Source organism: Meleagris gallopavo, chromosome 16 (genome assembly GCF_000146605.3).
Source record: "Meleagris gallopavo isolate NT-WF06-2002-E0010 breed Aviagen turkey brand Nicholas breeding stock chromosome 16, Turkey_5.1, whole genome shotgun sequence".
Lineage (NCBI taxonomy): Eukaryota > Metazoa > Chordata > Aves > Galliformes > Phasianidae > Meleagris > Meleagris gallopavo.
Window position 1 is genome coordinate 4,699,372 of NC_015026.2, and position 26,334 is coordinate 4,725,705.

General features: G+C 39.0%; 1 protein-coding gene across 1 annotated transcript in view; it reads left to right on the top strand.

The window, feature by feature from the left end:
* The first annotated feature begins 702 nt into the window (after positions 1–702).
* LOC100548307 (cytohesin-3) overlaps positions 703–26,334 on the top strand; it is a 32,343-nt gene continuing 6,711 nt past the window's right edge. The window contains exons 1-5 of the mRNA XM_031555827.1: positions 703–930; positions 19,573–19,655; positions 20,185–20,249; positions 20,702–20,768; positions 24,358–24,476. Of these exons, the coding sequence (XP_031411687.1) occupies positions 912–930; positions 19,573–19,655; positions 20,185–20,249; positions 20,702–20,768; positions 24,358–24,476 (353 nt within the window). The 5' untranslated portion in view covers positions 703–911. The remainder of the gene's footprint in view (positions 931–19,572; positions 19,656–20,184; positions 20,250–20,701; positions 20,769–24,357; positions 24,477–26,334) is intronic.

The window sequence follows — 26,334 nt, forward strand, 5'->3', positions numbered from 1 at the left end:
CGTTTAATGAGTCACCTCCATGTTTTTATACAGCCGCATCATTAATTGTAAGTGTAACTTCCAGCATGGAGCTGTGTTCTGTGCTATCACATTCAGAGTGCAGAATACCATTCAGGTTGTTTGCTTGCTCAGTTCCAAGTTTTCAGAAGCTTTTATTTGCTGTTAGATTTTCATTCTGATGCACTGTAAATATCATGGTCCTTAATGAGATCTTTGTTTGGCTCACAGGCAGTGTTGTCTGTAGGGTCAGATGCTGACAGCAGCGGGTCCCGCTGCCTCACGAGGCATGCTGCAAGAGGGGGAGTCGGCAAAAGGGGCATTTATAAGCGGGTTGCTGATGACAAAATAAGGACTTATTGTTGCTGGAAGGAGTATTTTTTTTATATTCAGTAATCAGATTCTGAGTTTTTTTTTTTTTTTTCCTTACTCGTTTCAGTGTGGACTAATGAACTTCCTGCCTAGGCATTCAAATCGACCCAAGAGGAATTTTCCCACCAGGCTGTATGCTTCCTCTGAGCACAATTTTGACCACTTGCAAATCCCATTTTTGAATTTGTAAATCTGCTGCTTGTTTTTGTGGCTGCATCTCCCGCCTGGGCAGCCAGGGGCTGTGGAGGAAGGCTTTCCCAAGAAGCTGAGCTAAGCCAAGTGGCAGCAAGAAGAGGTGGTGGCTCTAGAAAGGAGAAACTGTTTTTTGGGAGGAACCTTGCAGATTATGAGTGCTCTCTGATCCTGAAATTGTACTCAGTACAGGGAAGGGGCTTGGTGCTGCATAGGTGCTGTTCTGAGTCCTTGAGAAGACCACGTAGACCTGACTGTTCTCTGTGTGAAGTGCTCAGCTGTTCAGGGTTGCCTGTGCAGGAGCTACAGTGTAGGAACCATGCTGGCTGATAGTCCCTTGCAGTAGATCTATGGAGTTTATTGACTCGGGTAGGTAAATCTGTGTGTATTGTTTTGTGATTTTCCCTTTTTGCCCTCAATTTTTGGTTATTTCTTTCTCAGTTCTTTTTCTTTAAACTGCCAGAATTCTGCACAGAGTCCCCCAAACCAGGTGCTTAATGTTCAGCCATACATCTTCAGGAACCTCGCTCAGCCCAAAGTAAACCTCAGTGTAGCCTTGTGTTTTGTAACTTCACTGCTAACCAACGCTGGGGAAAGCTCTCTTTGCACGTGGTATCTGTCATGTCACACATTAGCAGGGAGTTTGTATTACGGAGGTGTATGTTTATAGTCTCAAAAGTAATTTTTTATTTTATAGAACTTATTTTACCCACTCTTCTGCAGGTTAGTTTGGACCTATTGTCCCACCTTTTGGTTTCTCTGATGTTATGTACCTGCAGCATTATAATGCAGAATCCAGCACTGATGTAGGAGCAGGAGGAATTGCTGTGCTTCTTTCTTACATCTCTTGTTCTGGAGCTGCTACTCCTGAATTGCAGTTTCTATATAAGCTGCTGTTTACCTGGAATTTGAAGTTGATAGTCAGGATCAGTCAGACCTAAAGTTTAGAGAAACAACTGCTGTGTCTGTGAGAACTGTTGCCGTCACAGAAGGGAGAGTACAAAGGCTTTCCTTACCTGCCTGGTTTGCTGATGGGTGCTGTAGCTGATGCTGGTTTGTTCTGCAAGTTGGAAATCCCAAACTAGGTGTTAAGCACATCTCCTTTCTGCTATGTGAGGTCTGTTTGTGACATTGCAGTTTGCTGGAGGACTTTTAGTAACGACAGATAAATACAGCATGTGGAGTTGATATTTATGGTGTTTTGTTTTGTTTTGTTTTGTTTTTTCCTGTAGGAATTGCATTTTTGGGCATTAAATAGCAACTTTGCTTCTTAAATATTTTGGAGGAGGTTTCCCCCCCCAGGGCGGTTTTTTTAATTGTTGTTAAATCAAAATACATCTGATGCTCTTTTCTCTCATTTTGTGCAATGTGAGTTTGGAAGGACTGCAGTGTCTAGTCTTGGTTTTGTACCAATAAATGACATAATTTCACGTGAATGTTTTAAAAGATTAGGTGATATTTTATAAGAGCAAACATAAAAGATGGCAAGCTTAAGCCTTTCTGCTGTGAATTCACTGATAGCCTAAGCAGAGAGAGTACACCTTATGTCCCTATTCTTAGCGTCCTTTTGTATCTCCTGCCTACCTTGGGAGCCTGCAAAAGTAACTTGTTTCATAAAAGGGAAAGGTTGGGTGAAATTAGTAATCCAAATTAAATACAAATAATACTCTGAAGTTTATGGAGCCTGTGGGTGGGTGGACTTGGCAGATACATCCATTGTGGTATGTTAGACTTGAAAGACCATCTGGAGATGATTATTTTCTGGTATTTTGTAGTAGAGGTTTTTGAAGAGAGATTTATTTTAATTTTATTTATTTATTTATTTATTTATTTATTTTTTGGATAAGGGGTGAAAACAGGGAGCAAAATTTCAGTTTGCATTAAGTAGTAAAATAGTTTGTTGTAGTAGCATATGGAAAAGTGATTTATTCAAAGTTAGGCTGCTAAAAGAAGTTTCCCTACTGTTTTCCTATTGGCTCTCTTGTTCTGTGAAGGCAGCCAGAGACCCTATGCAGCTGGGACTAATACAGGATCCAGCTGTAGCTTTTTTATTGTTGTTCAAATGTCCGGTGATGGTCAACTTGAAGTTATTGTGTGGAAATTCAGTAAAGGAAAAGGGTAGGGTGGGAAAAAAATGACTCTCCATAAAAATATTCCAGTAAAAGCAACAGGAACTAGGAGTATCCATTTCAGAACTCTGCCATAAATTGCATCCTGAAATACTTAAACGCCTTCGGATTTTGCTGTAGACTTTAAGTCATCTCAGAGTTCTTCCTTTTATTATTATATATATATATATATATATATATAATTTTTTTTTTTTTCCAGAAATGGAGTTAGCTGAATGGTGTGGGAAGGTAGCCATTCTTTTAGATTACTTGCGGAAGAAGTTTATCAGTTTTAGCTGAAAAAAAGTTCCTTACTCTCTTTGAAACAACAACATAAAGTTTGTTGAACTGTTTTGATTTTAATAACTCCACACCAAGTTTCACTAGTCTTCTTCTTATAGAGCTGAGGTGTTTAGGGAGGGGAGAAGCCTCATACTTTTCTTCAGAGTTCAGTTTACCTAAGATATATTTTGTGCTTCCAGCTCTGCAAATGACAGTTTGGATTCACATTAAACAACATGAGTGAGAAATACAGCAGGTATGTCAAATGTGAGAATGCTTAATGATGACCAAAATGAGACACACTTCATACTTTCAAAACAATTTTTCTTTTCTTTTCTTTGTTGAAAAGGTCACATCTCTGAAATTTCTTTGTAATTGTAGCCAGCCTCCTATTTGTTGAGACCAGTGATGCCAGTGTAGAGCTGTGCCGTCTGTTGGCTTTCTGTCTGCTTTCCAAATCTCCATTCCATAATAAACTTGCAGACGGAGTTCATCAGATGGCAACCTACACTGCAGAGTTCTGTTACTGCTACTCTGAGTCTTTAATTTTGAATGTAGTTACTCAATCACTTTGTAATTAGCTAGTCAGACTATTATGTTTATTACAAATAATACACAAGTAAGTCTTACTTGATAGGACAAACCAGTTTGAAATAGTGTAAGTTACATTAGTGATAGTGAGGAGATTTCAAAGCATAACTAGTGTCTAGAGCATAAGTCTCTGAAGTATTAGTGCATTGAATGCACTTCATTAATGCTTTTATTTTAATAAAAGCTGGTTGTTTTTGTTTTTTTTCTTTAAAAGAAAAAAGTTTTGGGTCAGCCTGATGTTTTTGTCCACTGTGCTAGAACATAACAACAACAACATGTTTTCCTTCCTGAACTAGTAAGAGCTGTTCTATTACTTCAAAGTGGAAGTGAAATGTGGACAAAACCATGTGTTTTGAAGGCAAATCACTTCTAAAAGCAAAACGAATCAGTTGTAATGTAGAAATCCCTGGGATGTCCCTGCAGCTATGTGAAATGTAAGTGTCTGTGGAGTTCTTGGGCTTGCTAATCAGTGTCAGTGGTAAGAGCGAGAAGGTCTTGTTCCTGTGATAGGATTGCTGTGCTCCATGGGAAGTGGCAGTAATAGTTGATATCATTTGCATGGTGACTGAATTAATTTGCTGTTGATGCATTTTGTAAACCTGCAACTGATTAAAAATAATATATAGCCATTTATTTCTTTTTAATTAAGGAAACAATGACTTTCATTTTGCTGGATTATCGTACTGAGTGATATATATTATATAGCTGTGTTTGGACTTTGTTTCCCGTCCCCTCTATTTTATCTAATTTTTAATTCAAATTAAGACAAACAACATGCTTCTCTTACAAGGGTGGTATTCAAAGTTGTTTTCTTCCAAGCAATATGTTATGAACTTGCGAAAAACCTAAAGGAGTCATTTTCAACGTATTCTGCAGCATTGGATGTATGCAGGTTCTGCCTGTGCCAAAGGCTGTTAAAATACAACAACTAGAATAAAAAAATTTGCTTCACAATGCATTTGGGGGAAAACTCTTAAGTATTGGTGCCTAGAGAATGAAGTGTGCTCTCTGAGTTGAAGAAAGTAATATAGTAACATCTTGAGAGAGAGAACACTGCGTTTTTTAAGTTGTTACACACTGGATTATTCTCTGGGCTCACACAGACTTAGGAGATAAGATTTTCCAATGTGGTGGGTTAATATCAGAAGGTCCTTCTCACTTTTGAGACATAGTATGATAATGCTCCTTTATCCAAGTGTTGGCTTTTCACAACCTTGTTTTATGTTCTGAAGAAAAGTTTTCATGCTGAGCAACCATTAGCTTGGAAGCATTTGAATCATGAACCATCAAATGTATCCTGAAGAAATCTGTTATAGTAGATGCTGAGTTTTAGCATTGAATGTGTGTGTACAATAAATCTCTTCAGCTAATCACTCTGCTTCCTTTCCCTCCCACCCCTTTGCAGCTGGAAGTTCATCAGCTTCTGCTGCTCTATCTTGCTTCCTCTGGAGACTTTCTGGAACAGAGTGAACAGTGGTGGCAGGGATGTATGAACAATGTGAGGATTATGTTCTGTGGGTCTGTATAAGTTGCCTTTTTCCATTGCTGTTAATTCTTATGCTATGTCATCTACTTAGCATGAACACATTATGTGTGCCGTGCAAAGTTGCGTGCTGCAGTATTTAGTGAAAATGTGTGCAGCTCCATTCAATCAGTAGAAAATATTTTTAGATCGGAAGTGAGATCATAAGTTCCTAGTTAGGACAATGCAGGATGGCTAGACTTCCATTGATGGTCTGTAATAAATTGAAGTCTGTGATTCTTTGGCATATGAGGAGACATTTTTTTTTTAAAGTACAGCTGCAGAACAAGTCACGAAAAAAGGTTCCATTAGAGCTGGCTGGGGGCATTCTATCATGAAGGTTTACAACCACTGAGATAAATGGAAGCATCTTGTGTTTTCTGCCAGCCCGATTAAAACTTGTGTGAGAGCAATTTTTGTCGACCTTTTCTCTTTTAGAATCTAAATGTAATCTTTCAAAACTAATTTCAAAATGTTCAGACATACTGGCTGAACTTTGGTGGCTTCAGTTGCGTGTGGCACGTGGGTGTTCTGGCCACGCATCAAATACTTCAGCAAAGTCTGAAGTCCAGTCTGTTCTGACATTGTGGAGACAGTAGGACAGATGCTGTAGCTGAAGAATCTTCCTGAGCTCGTTTTTGTATAGTTTTGGAGTGAACTGCAGGCTGTTTTGTGTTAGATGTACGCTGTTGGGACTGGATGACTGTTGATGATGAAAATCTGTGCTTAATAATGCCACTATTGTTATTAGTAACTCAGAGTGCAAGAAATAGTTAAAACAATGAAGAAAGTGTTCTGTTTGTGACTGGCACTCACCAGGGGTTTTGTACCCGTGTCACAATCAATGTCCATTTGTGAAAGACGGAAGAATCTCTAACCTGAATTAACAGGTTTTCTTACTGCTTGTTGCATTAGCAGTGTCCGAAGAGTTGCAGACAAGTACCTTGTTGCTACAGACTGCTTAGCAGAAGTTGGTATTTTTGGTTGCTCTAAGGCGAATTTAGGATGATTGCAACTATGCTAATATAAGTCAGAGTATTTTCAGCCTTACACAAAGTTTGTGTAATAAAAGCTAATGCCTGGCAGAGCATTGCCCTGAGGAGAGAGAGAGGCTCTCTGGAAATGGGCTTAGCAGAAGCTATATATAACCACATTGTCTTATGGAACTGGGATCCACAGTTAAAAACGTTGTAATTTGCTGTAGGTTTTACTAGTTTAGCAAAAAGTGGCATCTTTTATTGTTACCCTCTGCATCACATTGAGGGGTAACAGAACTAATGTGTTTGGTCCCATTCAGTTGTTTCCCAATCAAGAAAAATGTTTGCTATTTGAGCATGGCAGGATGAAGTGGAAATCTGAGTAAGAACATTTATAAATAGGAGCAGAGCCGGTGGATTTGGAAAGAGGGTGAGGGGTTAGTTGCTTACAGCTTGTTAAACCTTTCTCTCTTCGGTTTCAGGGCAAATGCTAAATGTTACGTGCTGTAAGTCTGAGAGTGGAGAGTAATGAAAGTAAACTGCTTAGATCTTTGAAGTCATCGGAATACAAATTGTTTCTTGTTGAACACTTAGCTGAGGAAAAATGTTTAACTTATAAAGTACAAAAAATACACATTCCGATTGTTTTTCATTGATCTCCAAAAGGAATGCAGTGTTTTTTGTCAATATTAGCAAAAACAGCTTAGAAAGGGCAATGTACTATTTTGGCAGATCTGACTGAAACGGTTAGGAAATGTTTAAAAAGGAGGAATGTATTTATTTGAGGGTCTGCTTGAAGTACAAAGAAAAAAAACAACAGCCCACCACCTTTTTTTTTTTGCAGCACAGAACTTATCGCCCCCCCCCCCCCCCACCACACACCCAAACAAACAACTGAACAAAAAGAACCAAAAAACTCAAAAATATGCTGAATGTGTTCAATTTTGGAAGTATGGTGAGCCAGATTTGACGTAAACTACTGATGGCCTTTTGCTAAGCAAAGAATGGGAGAGCAGAGGTTTAACCTTACAGTGAGTGGACCCATCCAGCTAACTTCTTATCAGTGAACCAGAGGGCAAGTTCTTTTGTATCTGGATTAGTGACCTGTCAAGCTAATTGTTGCATGGAGTGATGGCAACCAACAATCCACAAATGCTTAATATACTCTTGTCTGAGGAATCTGAAAATGCTTTATGGTCTTAAACTAAGCCTTGCTCTTCCTTCACTAGGAAATCCATGAGTAAATTCCTGACCTCTTGTGGCCAATGGGCCTGTTGATGTCACAGCAAGATTCAAGCCAAGGATGACCAGGAAGTAAAGTATTTTATGACCAGCAGTGCAGTTCAGAGCTATTTCATATAGCTCAGCAGTTTCCACCGAAGGTATCATGGCTGCTAACGTGGATGAGACTGCAAGATCTTTGATAGTTTAGAGAGTCAGGCATCGCATTATGCATGCTGAAATTTGTCTTATCTTGGAGGAAAGTAAATGCTACTTAAGGAGAAGTGAATAGTCCTATCATGGCACTCTGTAGTTGCCTTCTGGAGACATTCTTTGGAGAGTGGAGACTGCTTTCAAATCCAGCATTTGTTCCACTTCCTGTAGCCTGCAACTGATCTTGGAAAAATGAAAAAATAGAAAGTTTCTGCAATAAATATTGCTTCTGGTATCTGACTCTAGAGCCATGTCAGGCAGAGCTGGGGAAGAATTAATTTTCCTTTTTTTTTTTATTTTTTTTAGCTGAATTTGTATGCTTTGGAAAGAGCCAGCAATCATAAGAAACTGACTAATGCTCTCCACTAATGAGTGAAGTACAGAGGGTGGTTCCTTTGTTGCCAAGAGTAGATGTTACTGGAAAATTGTGACAGAAAGGCTGGTTTGCTGGGAATGCAGTAGGTCTAATGAACTGTGCATGAATATAGAGCAGAATTCGAAGATATTGCTAGCTGGTGGCTGTGGGGCCTGGTTACTGGGACCTCACTGCAGCTGCGCAGTGACATTACTGTTGTTTTTCCATGCTGCGACTCCTAATGGATCTGACAGGAATGTCTGCTACTGCTTGGGTGTGTTTGCTTCTCAAGCCTTTTTCCAGGCTCTCTCCTAGGAAAAAATGTAGGTGCAAGCCTGTCAATGCTTCCCTTCAGTAACCAGGAGTACTGTGGGAAATACAGCTGGCTGCTAAGGGTGAAGCTGAAATGTATAGCTGCAAATTTTGTTTCTTCTCTAATATCCATTCAAAAGTTGAAAGGATCAGTGTGTTCTTATTTACTCTTCCTCGCTCATCAGATGTTGGGATAGTCTCCACTTTCAGAAGGAATTGTCCCATCCTTGGTCCAGGATGCTGGGATGTTGGAGCTGGAAGCTGTCTAGGTTGGAAGCGAGACGTCTGTTTAACCCAGTACTTTACAGCAGCTACTGGGAGGTGTGTGCCAGTGGAATATGCTGAACTGCTGGGAATGCGGAGCTAAATCCTGTTCAGTGGTAGTAGGAGTTCAGACAGTCTGGCTTCCCACAATATCCCATGTGTTTGACCTGACTGCTATCAGTAGCTGGTGCTGTTCACTCTCCCATGCTTGTCAGCTGCGGAGCATGTGCTTGACCACTCCTGTTCCCTTCAGGGAGAGTGACTTCGGTGGTGGTTGGTGACCTGGAGGTAGTCCAGTGCTAATCATTTCCCATGGCACCAAGAGAATGTAGTATAACTCACAAAGATGGTTATTTGCTAATTTTCTGATCTAGATTTGAATTATATGATTTTTTGTGTGCGCTATGCAGCGTAATATTAATCTGCTGATGACTTTATGGAAATCTGTTAAAGCCTCGTTCACCTAAAGTTTTGTCATTTTGCAATTGCCTAGTGTTCTTTAAATGATGGTTAGCATTGCTTGTGTGCTTTGCTCAATCAGTAGTAAAATGTCAGAAATCATTCTTGGCATGACACAACCCCTTTCCATCTCATTCTCTATGTAAGATTAATAGTGATGTGATAAAATACACTTTTACTGGACTAACTAATAGATACCCCAAGTTAAAAGGTACCAAAAGATACGTGCAACTTCTGCAGCTTTAAGGATCTTACTCTTGGAAAGCTGTTCTCTCTTCATTTTCTAATTTCAGAACTATCCTACCATAAGCAAGCAAAGTCCACTGATCTTTTGCTGCCCTTCCTTTGCACTGTAACGAGATTTCAGCGTGGTATCTTTCATATGTCACTTAGCAATGCATACTTGGCATGGCAGTCTGTTCCTTTCACCACCTAGATAACACTGATGGAGAACTCTTGCTATGGAGTGCTGAAACATAAGCTAAAATTACAAAATTTGTTGTGACATGGATTTTACTGTGAAAGTCAACAAAAAAAAATTGGAATCTGCAGACTTGATAAAGACTAAATATTCTATTGACACCTACTATAATGAAATACACTGTGAACAAAGATTTTCAAATGCAAACATTTGATTTCAGCTGCAGCTTTGAGTAACCATTTTTTCCCTAGTTCTGTGCATGTGAGTTCTCCGGAGGGAGGAAAAATATTACTTAGTTATTCCAAAATTATCAGCAAATCTCTGCCATGCAGCATATATATGGATGGGAAGGAGGAAGTATTTTGATTCTGTTTCACAATGTTCTGCTGATCTGATGTAGTATGAAGGCTTGAGGTCTCGTAATTTTGGAGTGGTAGTATCATCTGTATGTATACTGGTGGTGTTGCTGCACAAAGCTGATTCTGATCACCCTTCCCCACTATTCATGGTGGGGAAAATAAATCATATACAATTATTTTGCTTAAAACCTGAAGGCTAAGTAAAACTTCAAGACAGTATATATGTATCAGTGTTCTTAAAACAGCAAGACAATACAGGACTGTACTAGGTTACTTTTGTTTTTTTTTTTTTTTTTAAACTTTTTAGTTCTGGGCACTGTGAAGTATTAAAGTATTAAGACCTGCTGGGGAGGAACTTTGCAGAGAGGACGTGAGTGTGCTGGTGGACAATAGGCTGGCAGTGAGCAGCAATGTGCCCTGGTGGCCAAGAAACCTGGGGATATCCTGAGGCACATTAAGAAGAGCGTAGCCACAGGTTGAGGGAGGTGATCTTTCCCTTCTACTTTGTCCTGGTGAGGTCACATCTGGAATACTGTATCCAGTTATTGGCTCCCCTAACAGTAATCTTTTAGAAAGAGTCCAACTACATAGGGCCACAAAGATATTAAGGGCCTGGAGCATCTCCTGTACGAGGAAGGGCTGACCTGGGATCTTCAGTCTGGAGAAGAGAAGGTTAACAGGGGATCTCATCACTGTTCATAAGTATATGAAGTGCAGGAGTCAAGCTGATAGGGGCAGGCTCCTTTCAGTGTCAAGCAGCTGTAGAACAAGGGGCAGCGGGCAGAAACTGGAACATGGGAAGTTCCATACTAATGCAGGGAAAAACTCCTTCACTGTCAGAGTGACTGAGCACTGGAACTGCCTGCTCAGAGAGGTGGTGGAGTCTCCTTTTCTGGAGATGTTCAAGACCTGCCTGGATGCCTGCCTGTGTGACATGCTGTGGGAAACCTGCTTCAGCAATGGGATTGGACTCAGTGGTATCCAGATGTCCCTTCCAAGCCCTGCTATTCTGTTACTATGTGGCTATAATGTTAAGACGATGGCATAATTAACAGTGTACAGCTATAACACTACAGTCAGAATGGTGATTCATCAGATTGTCTGAACAGTAATTGGCAGTCAATACCAAAGAAGGCACATGCTGACACGGTCACTTCAAAAGCAATACCTCCTATTTATTTCCATGAAAACTACAACGATAGCATAAAATTTTTCTGCACTTCTTAAATTTGCATGACCATGCATATTTTATCACTTTATATTATTAATGCTAGTATAAATTTATTTGGGTAGGTACTTACAGTGTTAAGTTAAACTCAGCTTCCTTTCCATATTCAGTAATTTGTATTTACATATTTTTAAAAAGGAAAGTTGGCCTAGAAGCATCTTCTGATCTTGAAGCAAGAGCAGGGCGACTTCAAAAGAAAAATGTGCTTAAAAGGAAATCCATGCTTATCCATTTTTAATATCAGGTTGAACTACTTTTAGGATTCAGAGGATACAGCCTGTGAGCATAGGAATTGAGGGCTGAGCATGGATATTGAGGGCTGAGTCGAGCAGATGTTAGGCTGGTTGGCATTGCAAGGCTTGCTGCCCCATACCCCCCTCTGCCAGGGGTTTCTCCTGTGCCTGCTGCTTTGCCTTGGGCAGCTTTGCAGTCCCTCCATGAAACTGTTGGGCTAGCATGGCAGAAAACAGAGCTTTAGGGGAGAAAAAGGGGATTCTAGGAAGGATTGTATATTCAGGAGCAGCAAGTACCAAAGTGATGTAGGGATGCATGGGGAGCTGGTACCTCCTTTCTACCCATGACATCTTGCTCAGAGCTGGTCATTGTGAGGTTTTCCTTTTCTCATGTTCCTTCATCATTCCTTCATCGGTTTGAAGGCAGTTCTTTCATTTCATGGTTATGAAGCATTGGTTTCCGATCGAAATGCATTGAAATGATGGATTAACATAGAATATTGGATATAAGATGAAGAGGAGTACATGTAACGTAATCATGGTCTTCAGTGCTACCTGTTCATACCGATAGTATGAGTGGTATAATAAAGAAACGCTCATTAACATACACAGCTTTCATATGGCAGGTATCTGAGTTGGGACATCATTATGAACTAAAAAGTAATGCAGTTGTCTCTTCAGTTGTATCTATTGCTATATCTATGTAACAAGGTAAAGACTTGAAAGCTGTTGTCGAGTTGTACCTGTTTGTGTTTGAGTGCTTTTAGGAGGGCAAGAAACAGCAGCATGTTATCTGTTTGTGTGAGCTGTAAAAAGCCTTCAGACACACTTCCCTTTCTTCACAGCTGTTGTTGCTCATATTATCTGTGTGTGCTGCGTTTGGCTGTTGCAAACTCCTGTTCCATCAGGTTGAAGAAGTGCATTTTCTGTGGATATGCTTTGTAGGCATAAGCATATTTGCAGATACTGTGGCAATGCAGCATTCTCCTGTGTGTAATAAGTGAAACCAAAACTCTGATGGTTTTTGTTTCGTTTTGTTTTCTTCTCAATTTGATGAATTCTAGACTCCGTTTTTGTACAACTTTGGAATTGCCTACTTTCTGCTTGATGAGAGATGTTAACACCAATTATACATGAACATTTCTGGCCGGGACAAAACCGTAATCTTGTGTTATTTGAAGTCATATCTTAATAATAAGTAACGATTGATTTTTACAAGAAATAATGGTATACTTGGCAGCAATTAGAATCAGAGTACGGCGAGGGTTGGAAGGGATCTCAAAGACTATCTCGCTCCAGCCCCAGCTGGTAGCTTGCTGTTTGCTTTCTGTATTGGATAAAAATGTATTTCAGATTTCCACTTTTTTATGTTTTTGTTTTTTGAATAAAAATACGTTGGATGTGAATCACTGGCGTAATTCAACGTACTTTGCAGAGGAAACAAAACAGTTTGTAAATCTTAGGAATTCAGTGGATCATGCTACAGGGGAACTTTCAATTCCTGAAAACATACTTTCATATGGTATTAGGATTAATATTAACTTAGACATTTTCACATATTGTTTGAAGCCCAGAAGGACAGGTATCTTAACTATGACTTGCGTCTAAAATATATACCTGTCCAGGACTGAACGATGTTCTCAGCAACATCTTGGTCAGTGTGCTGTCCACTAGTTAACAGTTACAGTGGTGGATGTATGAGTCTCTCTTCTGGGTTTGCCACCGATGTGCTTTCTGGTTGCAGTGTACCTCATGACCAGAAACTCTCACAATACTCCTCAATCCTCTGTCCTAAATTCCTCAAACTGCTAGCTGGTGATTTTGTACGTGAAAGGATATTGTGTACAGGATTATTTTCTCTGTTAATGGATGCATGAGCACTGCTGTGCTAGAAAGTGGTCGGCAGTGACTAAATAGCGAAGATTAAAGCAGTGTGATAGTTTAGAAAAAAACAGTGGCAACTAAATCCAGCTGGTTTTACTGATTGAATTTAATGCAGATATATTTTGTTTTCATGCTGAGAAATAAATCCAGTCAGGAGGATATCCTACAAAACCATTGTTGGAATCTTTAATCGCCACAAGTGGTCACAGCTTTGTTTATACATCTTGTCTGAAAGCTGGAGAATGTTCCTATAATTAAGTTTAAAAAAGGGAGTGTGTAGGGAAAAAGGAAGAGAGAGCAGCCTGAGAATATCCGTTCAGACAAATGTCCTGGGATGATCAGATTTGTTCTCAAGAGATGACTGTGTGTAATTTTTAAAGGCCAGAAGAAACAACTGTACGGATTCTGTGCATGGGTAAAGATAGGTTTGTTTAGTTTTAAGCCTTGTCTTGTGTAAATATCTTCATGCTTGTAAGATGCCTCAATTGCAGAAAAATGAAAATCCATCAAATCCTTATTTGCTAGGAAAGGAAATGCTTAATGCCACCAGTTTGTGGCTGATGTGAAAGGAGGAGAATATTTTTGAAACCAAAAATTTAATTGAGTCATAAGAGTCAGGTAGTCAGGTTGATTTGTGAGATCAGAGAGTAGTGTTTTGTTTTCTGTCATTAGATATTGTAAGAGCCTTTATGTTTGCTGACTCGGGATTATTTTGCTGTTCTCTTGAGAAACTGAACTCTGAAACTGGGAATTGTGGTGAAGCAGAACTGCATTATGTCTTGGTCAGTGAATGTCAGGTGAAAGGTTAATAAGTGAAAATGTTTAAACACAGGAATTTTGATGGTTCATATAACATGGGGAACTGGAAAGGATTTAGTTTCTGCTACTAGGAAAGATGTAGGTATCAGAAAGTACTAAATTTTTCTCTCTTCTCTTGGAATTCACTCCTAATTTTCACTGAGCTGTGGGATGTTGATCTGTCGTGTTTCATTCTCAATGTGCCAAAGATTTGCTTTTCTTAGATCTTTAGTGCCTACTTTCTCAAAAATACTGTATTTGGATTGATGGCTTTTAAATAACGCTGTTAAGCTTGCTTCATGCTTAATGAATGAAGGAAAACGAAGCACAAAACAAAGTTAAATGATGATGTGAAGGAATTATCAGGAATGTTAAGAATTGCATTTTAAAGTTTATTTTTATTTTAAAAATATTTCTATACTTTCAGTGTTGGCATCTGAGAAGTGAACTGATTCTACTGCTTTTTAGTAGGGCTTGTTGAGAGATGTGAGTACATAAGATGTCTTCGTAAACATCAGAATTCTGGGCTAATGCTTGTGTTTGGGTACTGTGCTTGTACTGCTGATAGAAGAAAAATTACTGAAGTGGCATCAGAGCAGCACAACAAAACACTGATTGCTGGACAGTTTGTTTTGTGTTTTTTGGTAACACATTTAGTGTAGACAAACCTGCATTAAAAGTGCATATTCCGATGTCTATAGGAAGTTCATTTAAATGTATTTAGTTCAGTTACTGTAATTGATAAGAGATGGGCCAAGTTGGAATACTTGTTCAGTACTTCTAGAATTACCGTTGTTTTTACTACTAGATATACTCTGTGGTCTTTCCTTCTGTTTTACTACTTGGCCAAGAATATTATTTGTACTTCCGACAGTGTTTATCCTATTTAATAAAATTATCCTTAGGCAGATGGCCTTTCTATTTAGTAATACCTGAAACTCTGAAGTTTTAGGAAAAGGAAGGGCTCTCCTTGTAAGCCAGAAGTTTTTCTCATGAATGACTCATTTCCAAAATAGAACATTAGTCTTTATTTGAAGATTAAAAGATAATGTAAAAGCATGATGCAACTATAGTTTGTTCTCTCTACTGAAATGCATTTCTATCCAGATCTTCATTTGTAAAAATGTAAAATGTTCGTGCTAACTCCTCCCATCCTTTGTATTTGGAATCAGTGAAAATCAAAAACAAAAAAACCCCAAACAAACGAACTTGGAAATGCCTCAGAGAAGAGAGCTAGGAAATTCTTACAGTACAAATAGGTAATAGGCACTGAAGGAGCACTTGCGTGTGGAGAGTTATATGAACACAAACTTAACAAAAAAAATAAAAAGTCTTGGCAGTGTGGGCATCACTTGTGGCACGTACCTGCAGTATTTGCTTAGGACTTTGAAGGTGTTTCAAGGCACTGTGGTACTCTTCAGTCAAATTTGGTCTCCTGTTCACTTACTGTATGTCTAACGTCAGCCTTGATGTTACACTTTTTGCCTGTGGTTTTCAAATTTTTGAATAAATCAAATGAATATTTTTCTTTTCACAGTGGAGCCATTGAAAGTGCTTGTTCTGTTTTCTGTGAACGCCTGGGCACATCAACTCTACAGGTTTCCTTTCCAAAGAAAAACTATTTCTAGGCTCTCTCCTCAATATCTGCCCTGCAGGTTGTTGAGGCAGCTCACAAAGTCACATGGACTGTTTGCTGTTATACACTAATACTACCAGATATATATTTTAAAGGTTTTTTAGGTGTTTTCAAATCACTAGAGATCGAAGAAAAGCAAAGAATAACTGAAGAGAAGAACACAGTAGATCCTTACTTGTAAGGAGGAAGTTGAAGTAGTGGTGGGTGCCCTTTTGCATTAGTGTTTTTGTTTTTGTTTTTAAATGTTTTTAGCTGCAGTTGAGTATTTTCTGCTAATTCTTTCCTTTCAGACAAGATAGGAACATCCTGCAACGCTCATGCTTCAAAAGCTTTCACTGAAAGACAGAAATACTGCTACTAAATTGTGAATTAAGAACAGAATTGAAACGAGGGAAATAACTGTGACATACCACACGGCTTTCAGCCTCCAAAGTTACAGGCTGTCACCACATGGTCTGTTCAGAAACTTTGGCGAGTTCATTTTCCCATTGATAGCAGTGGTAATGCGCAGCCAAAAGAATGATGGGAAAATGGCAAATGCTTTCAGTATAATTTCCCACTCTGCTCTGTGGTGGCGCATCCTCACTTCAAACTCCATGTGTAGTTTTGGGCATCACAGAATAAGAAACTCATAAAACTCCTAGTGAGTGTCCAGAAGAGGACTGTGAAGGTGGTGAAGGGTCAAGAGAGTGAGGAGAGACTGAGGCCAGCAGAGTTGTTAGACCCAGAGCAGAAGAGTGTGAGGAGAGGCCTCATGGCGACCTGCAGCTCCTCACAGGGTGTGAGGGGCAGTGCTGATCTGTGCTCTGTGGGCACAGTGACAGGGCCTGAGGCAACTGTGTTGGGGTCTGCTGAACCCCAACTCTTGTGCCCTGTGGAAATGAACACATTCCATTGCTTGCAGCACCCATGGCTGTGCTCTGAGCTCTGTGACTAAGACACTGACAGTGCAATAGTTGTGTATTTTAGGTTTGCTTAGGTTTGAATGGAGAACGGAGCAGCCAGGCCCAGTGGGAGGTGTCCCTGCCTGTGGCAGGATGGTTGGAACGAGATATCTCTGAGGTCCCTTCTAACCCAAAGCACTCTCTGATGAATCTATGATGAGAATCCCAGTCTCTGTGCACCCACTGGGGTACCGTGGTGTTGATGTTGGTGTTTCCCAGCAGTCACCCTGGCCTGGGCCTGGTCTTCCCAAAGCCCTGCCAGGTGCCCTGGAACCTCCGTTTTACGTATCCAGCCTCCTAGTGAGATAAACAGCTTGTCCCTATTTACATTTAGCCTCATCCATCCCGACTTGGCTACAGCGATTCCCTGATTTGGTTTTTCAGTCTCCATTCTGACCCCAGGCCTGCAGCTCCTCCCTGGGAGTGGAGGGCAGTGCTGAGCTATGCTCTGTGGGTGCAGTACAGGGCCTGAGGGAACAGCATGGAGCTGCTTCAGTGGAGGATTGGGTGGGAGTCAGGGGAAGGTTCTGCACTAGGGAGTGGCGGACATAGACCCAGCTGCTCAGGGCAGTGGGCACAGCCCCATGCTGCCAGAACTCAGGAAGCATTTGCACAGTGCTCTCAGTCATAGTGTTTGGCTTTTGGATGGTCCTGGGTGGACCTGGGAGTTGCATACATTGATCCTTGTGTGTTCCTTCAAACTCAGGGTATTGTATGAGTCCCCACCTGCCAATTTATAAAGATCATTGAACTGCACTTTGAGAAACATCCCAACAATTAAGTCATCCCTTCTCTGCTGCTAACAGGAGTGCTGTCTTCTAAGTGCACTTTGAATTTCCCAGCAGATTTTTACTTTGTCTTGCATGTGGTAGATAGATACTTATTATATCCTAATGCAAAAGACAGTCTGACTCTGTTCAGTTTATTTCCTTTTTATCTAACAGTATTGTTAGAGAGACAGAAGACTGTCTCTCTGTTGCTGCTGTGATCAGAAGAAATGAAAAAACACAGGAGACAGTCTTGCAGTGCTATAGGAACAAGACCAAGGTGTTCTATTTTTCTTCATTGGTTAGCAGGAGCACAGATATCTTCCACAAATTGCACTTGTTCCTGATATTCCACACCTACAGGCTTTCATTTCATGCTACCTTAAGGGGAAAGAAGCTGCAGCAGCACTCACTGGGAGGAGTTTGTGAAAGCAGCTAATGCAATGGCTTTGTGACTTGAAGAGAAACTGAGCACTGTCTATGGATTCGAACTGTTTGACAGTTGAAGATTACTTTTCATTTGCATTCTAATTAGTATTGCTGGTTACCAGTGAAGGTGAGATTTATCAAAATGTTTGCTGTGGAAAGAAGTTTAAAAGTGGAAGTCTCTTGCTAGTACTGATACTACAAAAACTAATCTAATTTCAGCTACTGATCTAATACTGAAAAAAGCTTTAGCAGTACTTGAACATACTTACAGCAGAGAGAGTGATTGATTATATTATTGATTTTGTTGTTTTCAGATCCTAGTTAACTAATTGGAATATCTGTGGTATGTGTACATAGTGTGCATATAAATCACAGGATTTCCTGAGTTGGGCAGTTTGAAATATTCCAATGTGCATGTGAGACAAAGATGTGATTCCTTGTATAGGTATCGTGTGGATTTGTAAAGTTTGATGTGAAAAGAACATTCCAGTATTGGCATGGAAAGAACTTTTAGGAATGGCCGGACTTCAGATCTAATGAAGGGAAAAAGCAGGTAGACGTATTGAAGTCTGGTATTCTTTCAACAGAAGATTGCCGTTTCCTAAACTGGAAGTAATTTAATCATGTCTGTATCTGGAGTAGCTAAATGAAATAACTTGGTGTAATTTATAATTACTTCATGTCTAGCAAGGCCTGTGGCCATTTGGATTATGTATTATGATTCAGATCCTAAAATGAAAGGAGTTTAACCACTGGATGTCCAAAAAGTAATCAGTGCATTTCATTTTTAAGGTATGAATAGAGACTGTGTTCCAAATGCCTGAAAAAAAACTCCAAGCTGAATCTTTGCTTGTGATCTTGTTGTGTCTGCTAAGAGCACATGTGACAAAGATCAGCTTTAACCTTCTCATATGACTGCATTGTTGCATGTTCCTGTTGATACAGAACCATTTAAGCATTTTAACAATTATTTTTGATGTTCCATTTGAGCTAGAGGGAAAAACTGTTCAGTAACTAAGGGGCTACTTCCAAGAAAGTAAGCATCAAAACTGTTATGACAGGATCATTGCGAAGGAGCTGAATGTTGTGGTCAGTGTGCTCATGCTGCATCAAGGAGTGTAATCCATGACCAGATTCTTGCTGGGGAAAATCTGAATCAAAGCAGAGGTTTTGTGCAAATAACTTTAGATTTGTTAGTTGTCAGAAACTACAAGGGAAGGGGCTGCTGTTGGAGTGAGTGACAGCCGTAGCTGCATGCAGAACATTGGCATCTTCAAGAGCAGGTATTGCTTATCAGCAGGTAACACGTTTGTTGTGTAGCCAAGGAGATGGATAAAGTTGATTTAAATACTTCAGGCTCACTTAAGTGGTGTTACACAAAAGCAGAACTTTGTGATAAGCTGTGTTTAGTGATGGATTGCAACTGTATGTTTATTTGAAAAGAATAAAAATGTATATCCAGGTGATGGAAAGTAATTGCTGTTAGGGGTGTTAGTACTATTCTGCTTACCTCCATCTGGAAAGTAGGGGTAACAAATACAGTATTTGAAGGCAGCACCAAGATGCACATCTTGATAATGAGTTTTCTGTAACTTTGACTTTTCTGTGGCTTTTCCATCTGGAAAATGTCATAGGAATAATTTATTTAAATGAAGAATTTTTTTCTATTACTAAAATAACTGGAACAATACCAGACTTGATTTTGGCAGTTTTGGCTGTAGAGCCAAATCTTCCCACCTGTTACATGATAACAAGTTCCCTTAAATTGTCTGATTTCCTTTTAAAAGACTGATTCTGTCCTTAGCCATTCATTTGATTGCCTTACTTACAATTTTATAAAGTAGAATTTCAGTGAATTTGGATGCGTTTTCACCTCCCGTAAATAACCCCATCTAGAAAAAAAAAACTTGAAATAAATAACTTGTTTTTCTTAATCAAGTTTATTCAGTTCTTTGCCATGAGGTATATTTGCAAAGGCTGAAAGGTTGTGCATTTTGCTCTATTTCAGTGCCTGATGACCTCTCCATAGAAGAAAGAGAAGAACTTCTAAATATTCGTCGCAGGAAAAAAGAACTGATTGATGATATTGAGGTAACTGCTTTATCTATAGAATTCCTTAGGAGACTGCTGCAGCAGATTAAATTACAGTAAGCCACAACTTTTCACTCTCTCTAGGTGTGAGCCATATGTAGTGCTTTTATAAGTATGTAAATGGCTGAAACTAAATCTTGTTAATTATCAAGCAGGTTTATGATTCATTTATGTGCTTTTAAAAATGCTAACTTCTGGATTTATGCAATGCTTTATGTGCATATGTACGCAATTGCTTTGTGCAGTCAGGGACTCAGGAAGCAGTAGGCTCGAATCCAGGATAGGAGTGAGAGAAAAATGTGGGTAAATTTTGGAGTTGGTACTGACAGTTTGGTCTTGATCTGATGGGAGCACAGACGTGGAGTTGAGATTCATGTGTGTAACTGCCAGTTGTGAGATTTATCACTTTTCTTCAGATGATTAGTAAATATTTATGAAAATAAAACCTAACTGATCATACTAGTGCATGATAGATAATTTCAAAATGAGTTTTAATGTGGATTAACAATTTACTTTCTTCTTTTGACAGAGATTAAAATTTGAAATAGCTGAAGTTATGACAGAAATTGATAATCTGACTAGTGTGGAAGAAAGGTAAGTAATGCTAACATACAGACATGATTCATTAACGCCTTGAAACAGCTATTCCAGGAACAGAAAATGAAAGTGGATATTATGCTAAATAAACCTTTGGTCACCTTTGTTCTGTCTGTTACAAAGAGCCATAAGTGGGAATGGGATAAGTTTGACTTTGTCCCATTCAGGTTTGTCATTTGTTCAGGTGGAGAATAGGTTGATCAGAATGCAGTATTTGAATTGTCCAACTAATAATGAACAGTTCACTGAAGCTGCAATCATTTGAAGTAACAGTAAATAGTAACCTACTTTTCCCCCTTACACAAAGTGAATGTCCCAGTTTTGTTATGATAGAAAATTTGAAGTAGTCCAAATGCAAATTAAAATAAACTCATCCAGAAATTGTTCTGTCGTATAAGAATAATTGAGAATTGCTTTTTTCTTTTTTTTTCTCCTTTCTCCATGTATAGCAAAACTACACAGAGAAATAAACAAATAGCCATGGGAAGGAAGAAATTCAACATGGACCCTAAGAAGGTAGAGTTATTACCATTGTATTGTTTGCCTGGAATCAGACTTCTGCTTCTAAAATGATCTATGGCAAATACAGTCTGTTTTCTTACAGCATTTCAAACATTTCAGATTATATAAATTGCCAGCCATTATTTGTATATCCTTTTAACACATGAAGCAGGAGGTGAATCTAGAGTCATTTAGTCATTTACCAAGCATGTGTGCTTTTTTCACTTAAGAAAACAATGGTTTTAAATACATATATGCATTATATATATATATATATGCATATACATATTTATAAACAATAAAATATGCCAGGTGTTGATTGCAGTGGCTTTCAGGGTGATTATTTGTACCTGATAGAGTGTGTTCTATGTTGACGTGTCAAACAGTTCTAAAAGTACTTAGATATTTGGCTACTAGTGAAGTAATAGATTTTATATATATCTATAAAAATGCTCCCTGATTCTTCCAAAATGCCTTTAACTTGCTTCTTAGTTATTCTCATATGGGTTTATATTTGCATATCTAAATTCTGTTTGTGAAAAAGTCACATGTGAACATTTATATATCTGTACGCTTACATAACACAGATACCTACCTGTGTTGCTTGGACAAACACCAGCAGGCAGAATGTCTGTTTGTGAAGAATCTTCTTTAACATCTTTCTTGAAAGCGTTTAAGCTTTGTTCTTCTTTCAGGTTGTATTGAGGTCAGTTATGATTTGATGGCTTTTCTGTAATGTTCAAGAGCAGCAGTGGCTGCTGTTCTTCTGGCTGCTTTCAGTTTAGTAAAAACACGCAAGCATTTTGTGATACAAAACCCTTCTGAAGCTGGTGACCATGTCTGCTATTTTTCATTCTGATGCCTGTGTAACTTCAGCTCTGTTGAGGGCAGAATATCCCTGATATTCTGTTATTTTCCTCCATCTCTTTTGCCTCTTGGAATTTTGTGGGAAAATCACACAGTGATGCAAGCTGCCTTCATTCCAGTGTTAACTATTTTTGCTGCTGTTTGTATGGGATAAAGTTATTTCTGTAAATAGATGCTGTGGCCACATTACTACTGTAACATAATATAAATGTGGTAAATGGACTTCGAGTACTAATTCCTTAAAAATGTCTGTAAATCAGTGGTGGCCTGCAGTAGCTCGATGCTCAAAAGCTGGATTGTCTCTCTGTTAGGAGCTGCAACTTTAAATTGCACGCAGCTGAAATGTATGTTGTTTTAATGCTGAATGAGAGAATGAACTTCTGGTCATTGTGACAACAATGCTTTTCCTTCATAGCAGGAGGGGAGGTGGTCTCCGTGGTTGGGAATGTGAAAGAAGCAGAGTAACAGTACATTCACTGAATCCTCAAAGATTTTTTTCCCTTAAAAATCCAATAATGTAGATGTAGTGTTTTCATCATCGAGCTGATTTCTTTAATCATTTTTATTTGAACAGTTTTATGTTTTCTGACGGGGTAACCTGAATGTAGAGTGATTGTCCCCTGACCCAAAAGTCATTGCTGAAAATAGCTGTGTTGAATGCAGTTAGGTTACATCAGGTAAAGGGCTGTGATGGTCAAGTTTGGGAAAAACAAAACCGACAAACAAACAGCAAAACAAAACATGAAGCACTTCTGTAATCCCTGTGCAGGGGACACGAAGCTGTGCTTTGCATTCCTAGCAGTGGGTGTCACTGCTGTCCGTGGTGGGCTCAGGAAATGGATTCCCTATGACATAAACAGAATCTAAAGAAGTGCAGAGTTTATCAGCAAGTTGCTCTAAAAAATGAAAATCAGAGATTTAATTGCACAGGCTTTTAAAAAACAAACAAACCTAAAAATCATACAGCATTAGTTAGTGAATAATAAATTGTTGTGTGATGGTGACTTTGTGCGTGGAGGTCAAACTCGTATGGCTGCCTTCTGTCTTATATCAGACTTCATAAAGAGGAGTTACACCGAGACAAAAGATAGTGGGGGAGTTGATGAGTGTTTGGCTGACCTATTTTACAGTGTATTCCAGACACGAGAGTTGTCCCAGACATTCCTTTCCTGTCTGATTTCTGCTGCTTTAAAGATCTGAAGAATAAAAAAAATCACAAAGAAACAACAAACAAAAAAAGCCCTCAAACCCAGTGATTTTTGCAGCATGCTCAGGTACCTGTTTCTCTGCAGGTATCTTTTGTTTTCCACATTTCCAGCCATTTCCATTTTTCAGTAACCTGTGCAACTTGTACAAACTCTGGGCAGTCCGTTTGCATTAAACATGAATAGAGCAGTCTGGGTGTTGAGCAAGGCAACCTGCAGCTGCAATTTCTGATGTTTGTTGGAAGGAGGGTGCTTTCTTGGTTGGCAGATCTGAGAAACTTTTTGTATTGCTATGGAGAAAAAAAGCAGTATGTTTCATTGTCAGGTGGAGATTTTGCACAGATGTTATCAAATATGCTTGAGATGATTTGTTTTGAGGAAATCTCAGCTATTACTGCTTCAGAATAGAAATGATGTTTTCTTTGCAATGAAATCACATCTGTTCTGAAATGACTTCTAAAAGTACTAAGTTGTCAGACTACCAGCATGTGATCAAACTGAGCTTCAGATGGTGAAATTGTTAGGAGAGAGCTGCATGTAAGACTTTGGTTTTGTATAATAAATTATTATCTGCCTGACCAAAAAAAAAAATCAATTTACTGACCTGATTTATCACAGAAAATGAAGTATTGAAGCTTAAAATAAATAGATATATATATATATATATATATATATATATGTATATGTAAAGAGTTGTCCACGCTCTACAGAGTAGTGGAATGAATCATTTCCAACCTTTATGTAAACTTCAGATAACCCATAGACTCCTTTGTTTCCTGCTTTGCAAAAAACTCTCTGGGCATCCCAGAGTGGGCAAGTTCTGAGGCCAGTAATTTAGACAAGTGTAGGAATCCAGGGGCTTGATCAGGTGTGCACTGAGGTTGGGGTAAGGCTCCTCCTGGCTTTGTAGAAGCTCTGTAGCAGAGGCCCAAGTGGTTTCATGGACAGCCCTTTGTGAGTACTTTAATTCAGGCACCATTTGCAGTCAGCCAATTCCCAGAGTCAGCATAAAGTCTTTAAACTGGTTTCAGTATCTTCAGCCATAACTTCTGCTGCAAGCAGTGGCTTGATGTACTGGGGTGCAGTTTGCAAATGCTTTATTTTTTGTCATGGTGGTGATTAAGTCATTCCTGCATACCTCTTTGTTATATGATTTTAAAGATTATCTTCAGACATTTATGCAGTGTGCTGAGCAGGCCAACTTACATTAACCTGTTAAGACAAAACTTGATATTTCTGTAGTTAAGGAATTCAAACTGCCACCTGGTACTTCTTGCCTTAAAAGTGTGTTCCCATTTATATCTGCCAACCAATAGAAAATACTGCTTATCTGACTGGGGAAAAAAAAAAATCATTTGTTTACTATTTCATGTAAAATAGATAAATAAAAACAATTATAAACCTGTTTAACTCTTACATGCTGTGTGCATGTCTGTGACACTATATTGATGCCAAATGTTACGAGCAGTATTTGCATAAATGCTGTGGAAGAAAACATAATATTCCCTTTCCTCTAAAATTGCTTTTCCTAGGGAATACAGTTTCTGATAGAAAACGACCTCTTGCAGAACACTGCAGAAGACATTGCACAGTTCCTTTACAAAGGAGAAGGATTAAATAAAACGGTAATCGGCGATTACCTCGGTGAAAGGTAAATAATAATATTGAAACTTCATCTTGTTCACAGAGCATACTTAGCAATTGTAGTAGTTACCTTCCCCTTCAGAGGCTGCACAAAAAGCTTCTCCTCACAGATGTAGAAAAGCTACAGAGGGAAGTAATACTTATTAGATGTTTTTTTTCTCTGATTAGTTGTTGTTCTTTCTGAATGAATCCATTGTTGAATAATATTTCATTGTAACTTACCATTTTGAGAAAATATCCTTAAATTTGGCATTAGAGCAGAATTTAATACCATAAGCTTTTGGAATGGTGAAGAGCTGTATTGCAGCAGTTTTAGTAATTCTTGACACCGTCCCTAGACAAGGTGTGGCTTACAACTGATTATAATTGATAGGAAAGAAATTACTTGTTAGAGTTGATCATTCCTGGGACGGTAGTTGTAAGCAGGTTTTAGTGTCATCTCTGTACACAGACTTCCCCTTAGTAAGGAGGCATCTCTCAGAGCAGCTGCACCAGTTCTAGGGCAATAAATGTGCAAAATGCAATAAAATGCAAATTGCTCCCATTGAGGTGCAACCCAGGAATGGATTTTGGGAAAGGGAGCAGCAAGAGATAGAAGTAGCAGGTAGGTTGGAGTACATGCATCTGCGTGCTTGCACATGTTCTGGTTCTAATGCCAGTTAGGGAGGTTTAAAAGCTGACTCATTTAGGATCTGCTGCTGTAGTGATGTGTTCTGGCAGATCCCCTGTGAGACATCTGTAATCTCTTTACAGCATCAGCAGCTTGGTTGTGCACTGTTTCCTCCTGACATCAACAAGCTTAATGAAAGTTTTCACTGTTGTACATGTATTTTGAAAAGGTTTTCTGTGCAGTTTCTGGACCATGTATGGAGACATTGCAGCAATTTCAATATGAAAGCATTAGGATGTTGAATATTTGGGTAGTGTTGTGAAATTACTTGTATGTTAATATCTACTAAATTGTAACAAAGCTTGCATAAAGCAGTCTGTATGCATTTTTCAGAGTTATTCTCTACCTCCTGAAATACTTCCAGTATTCTACTCCCAAGCCTGTGCTCCCAAGCAATCTATGTGCTCATGCAGAAAGATCTCACCAGTATAACCAGTCCCATTGGCATACTGTAGAATGGTCACATTGCTGCTCACATATAAAGTTCAAAGATGTATTATTATTTCAGGACCATCTTGTGGATTTTTCATTATTTAAATATGAGAAATTGTAGTGATTTGTACTGAATAGCAAAAAATAAAATAAAATTAATGAATCTGGTAAGTTGGTGCTAAAATCTGAGAATTGTGAAAAGGATCTTTTGCTATATTAGTTTGCAGTGTTGGAGCTGCACCAGCACAAGCATGACTCTTAATCCAATGTACATTAAAACCAAAAAGAGCAAAAATTAGAGTATGAGGCTGATATTTGTGCTGATTTACTGCAGCTTTGTGTACATGTAGGCAAGGTGCATCTTTGGCTTAGGATAACAAAGCAGCCCCATTGAGTGCTCTGTGTAGTTGTACTTTATAGGAATTCACTGCTCTGCAAAGCAGCATGCAGCTCAGTTGCTTATTACTGAATTTGATGAGAATTGCTTCTTTTTGCTTGACGGAGCTGCTCTGTGGTTCTTTGAACAGTCTGGAAACATCTTAATAAATGGTTTGCTTTCAAGTATTTGCTTGTGAGTTACAGATTAGCTACAAGCATTTAGTCAGTAACACAACAGATAATTCTTGGTGAATGCACACCTTTCTATTTTTGGGTGGAGGCCGATAGGCAACATTCTGTCTTGATTATGTATTTAAAGCACACCCTGAGGATTACAGACCTTTCTGCTTCAGGCATATGAATGAAGTGGTGGTGTAGACTAAAT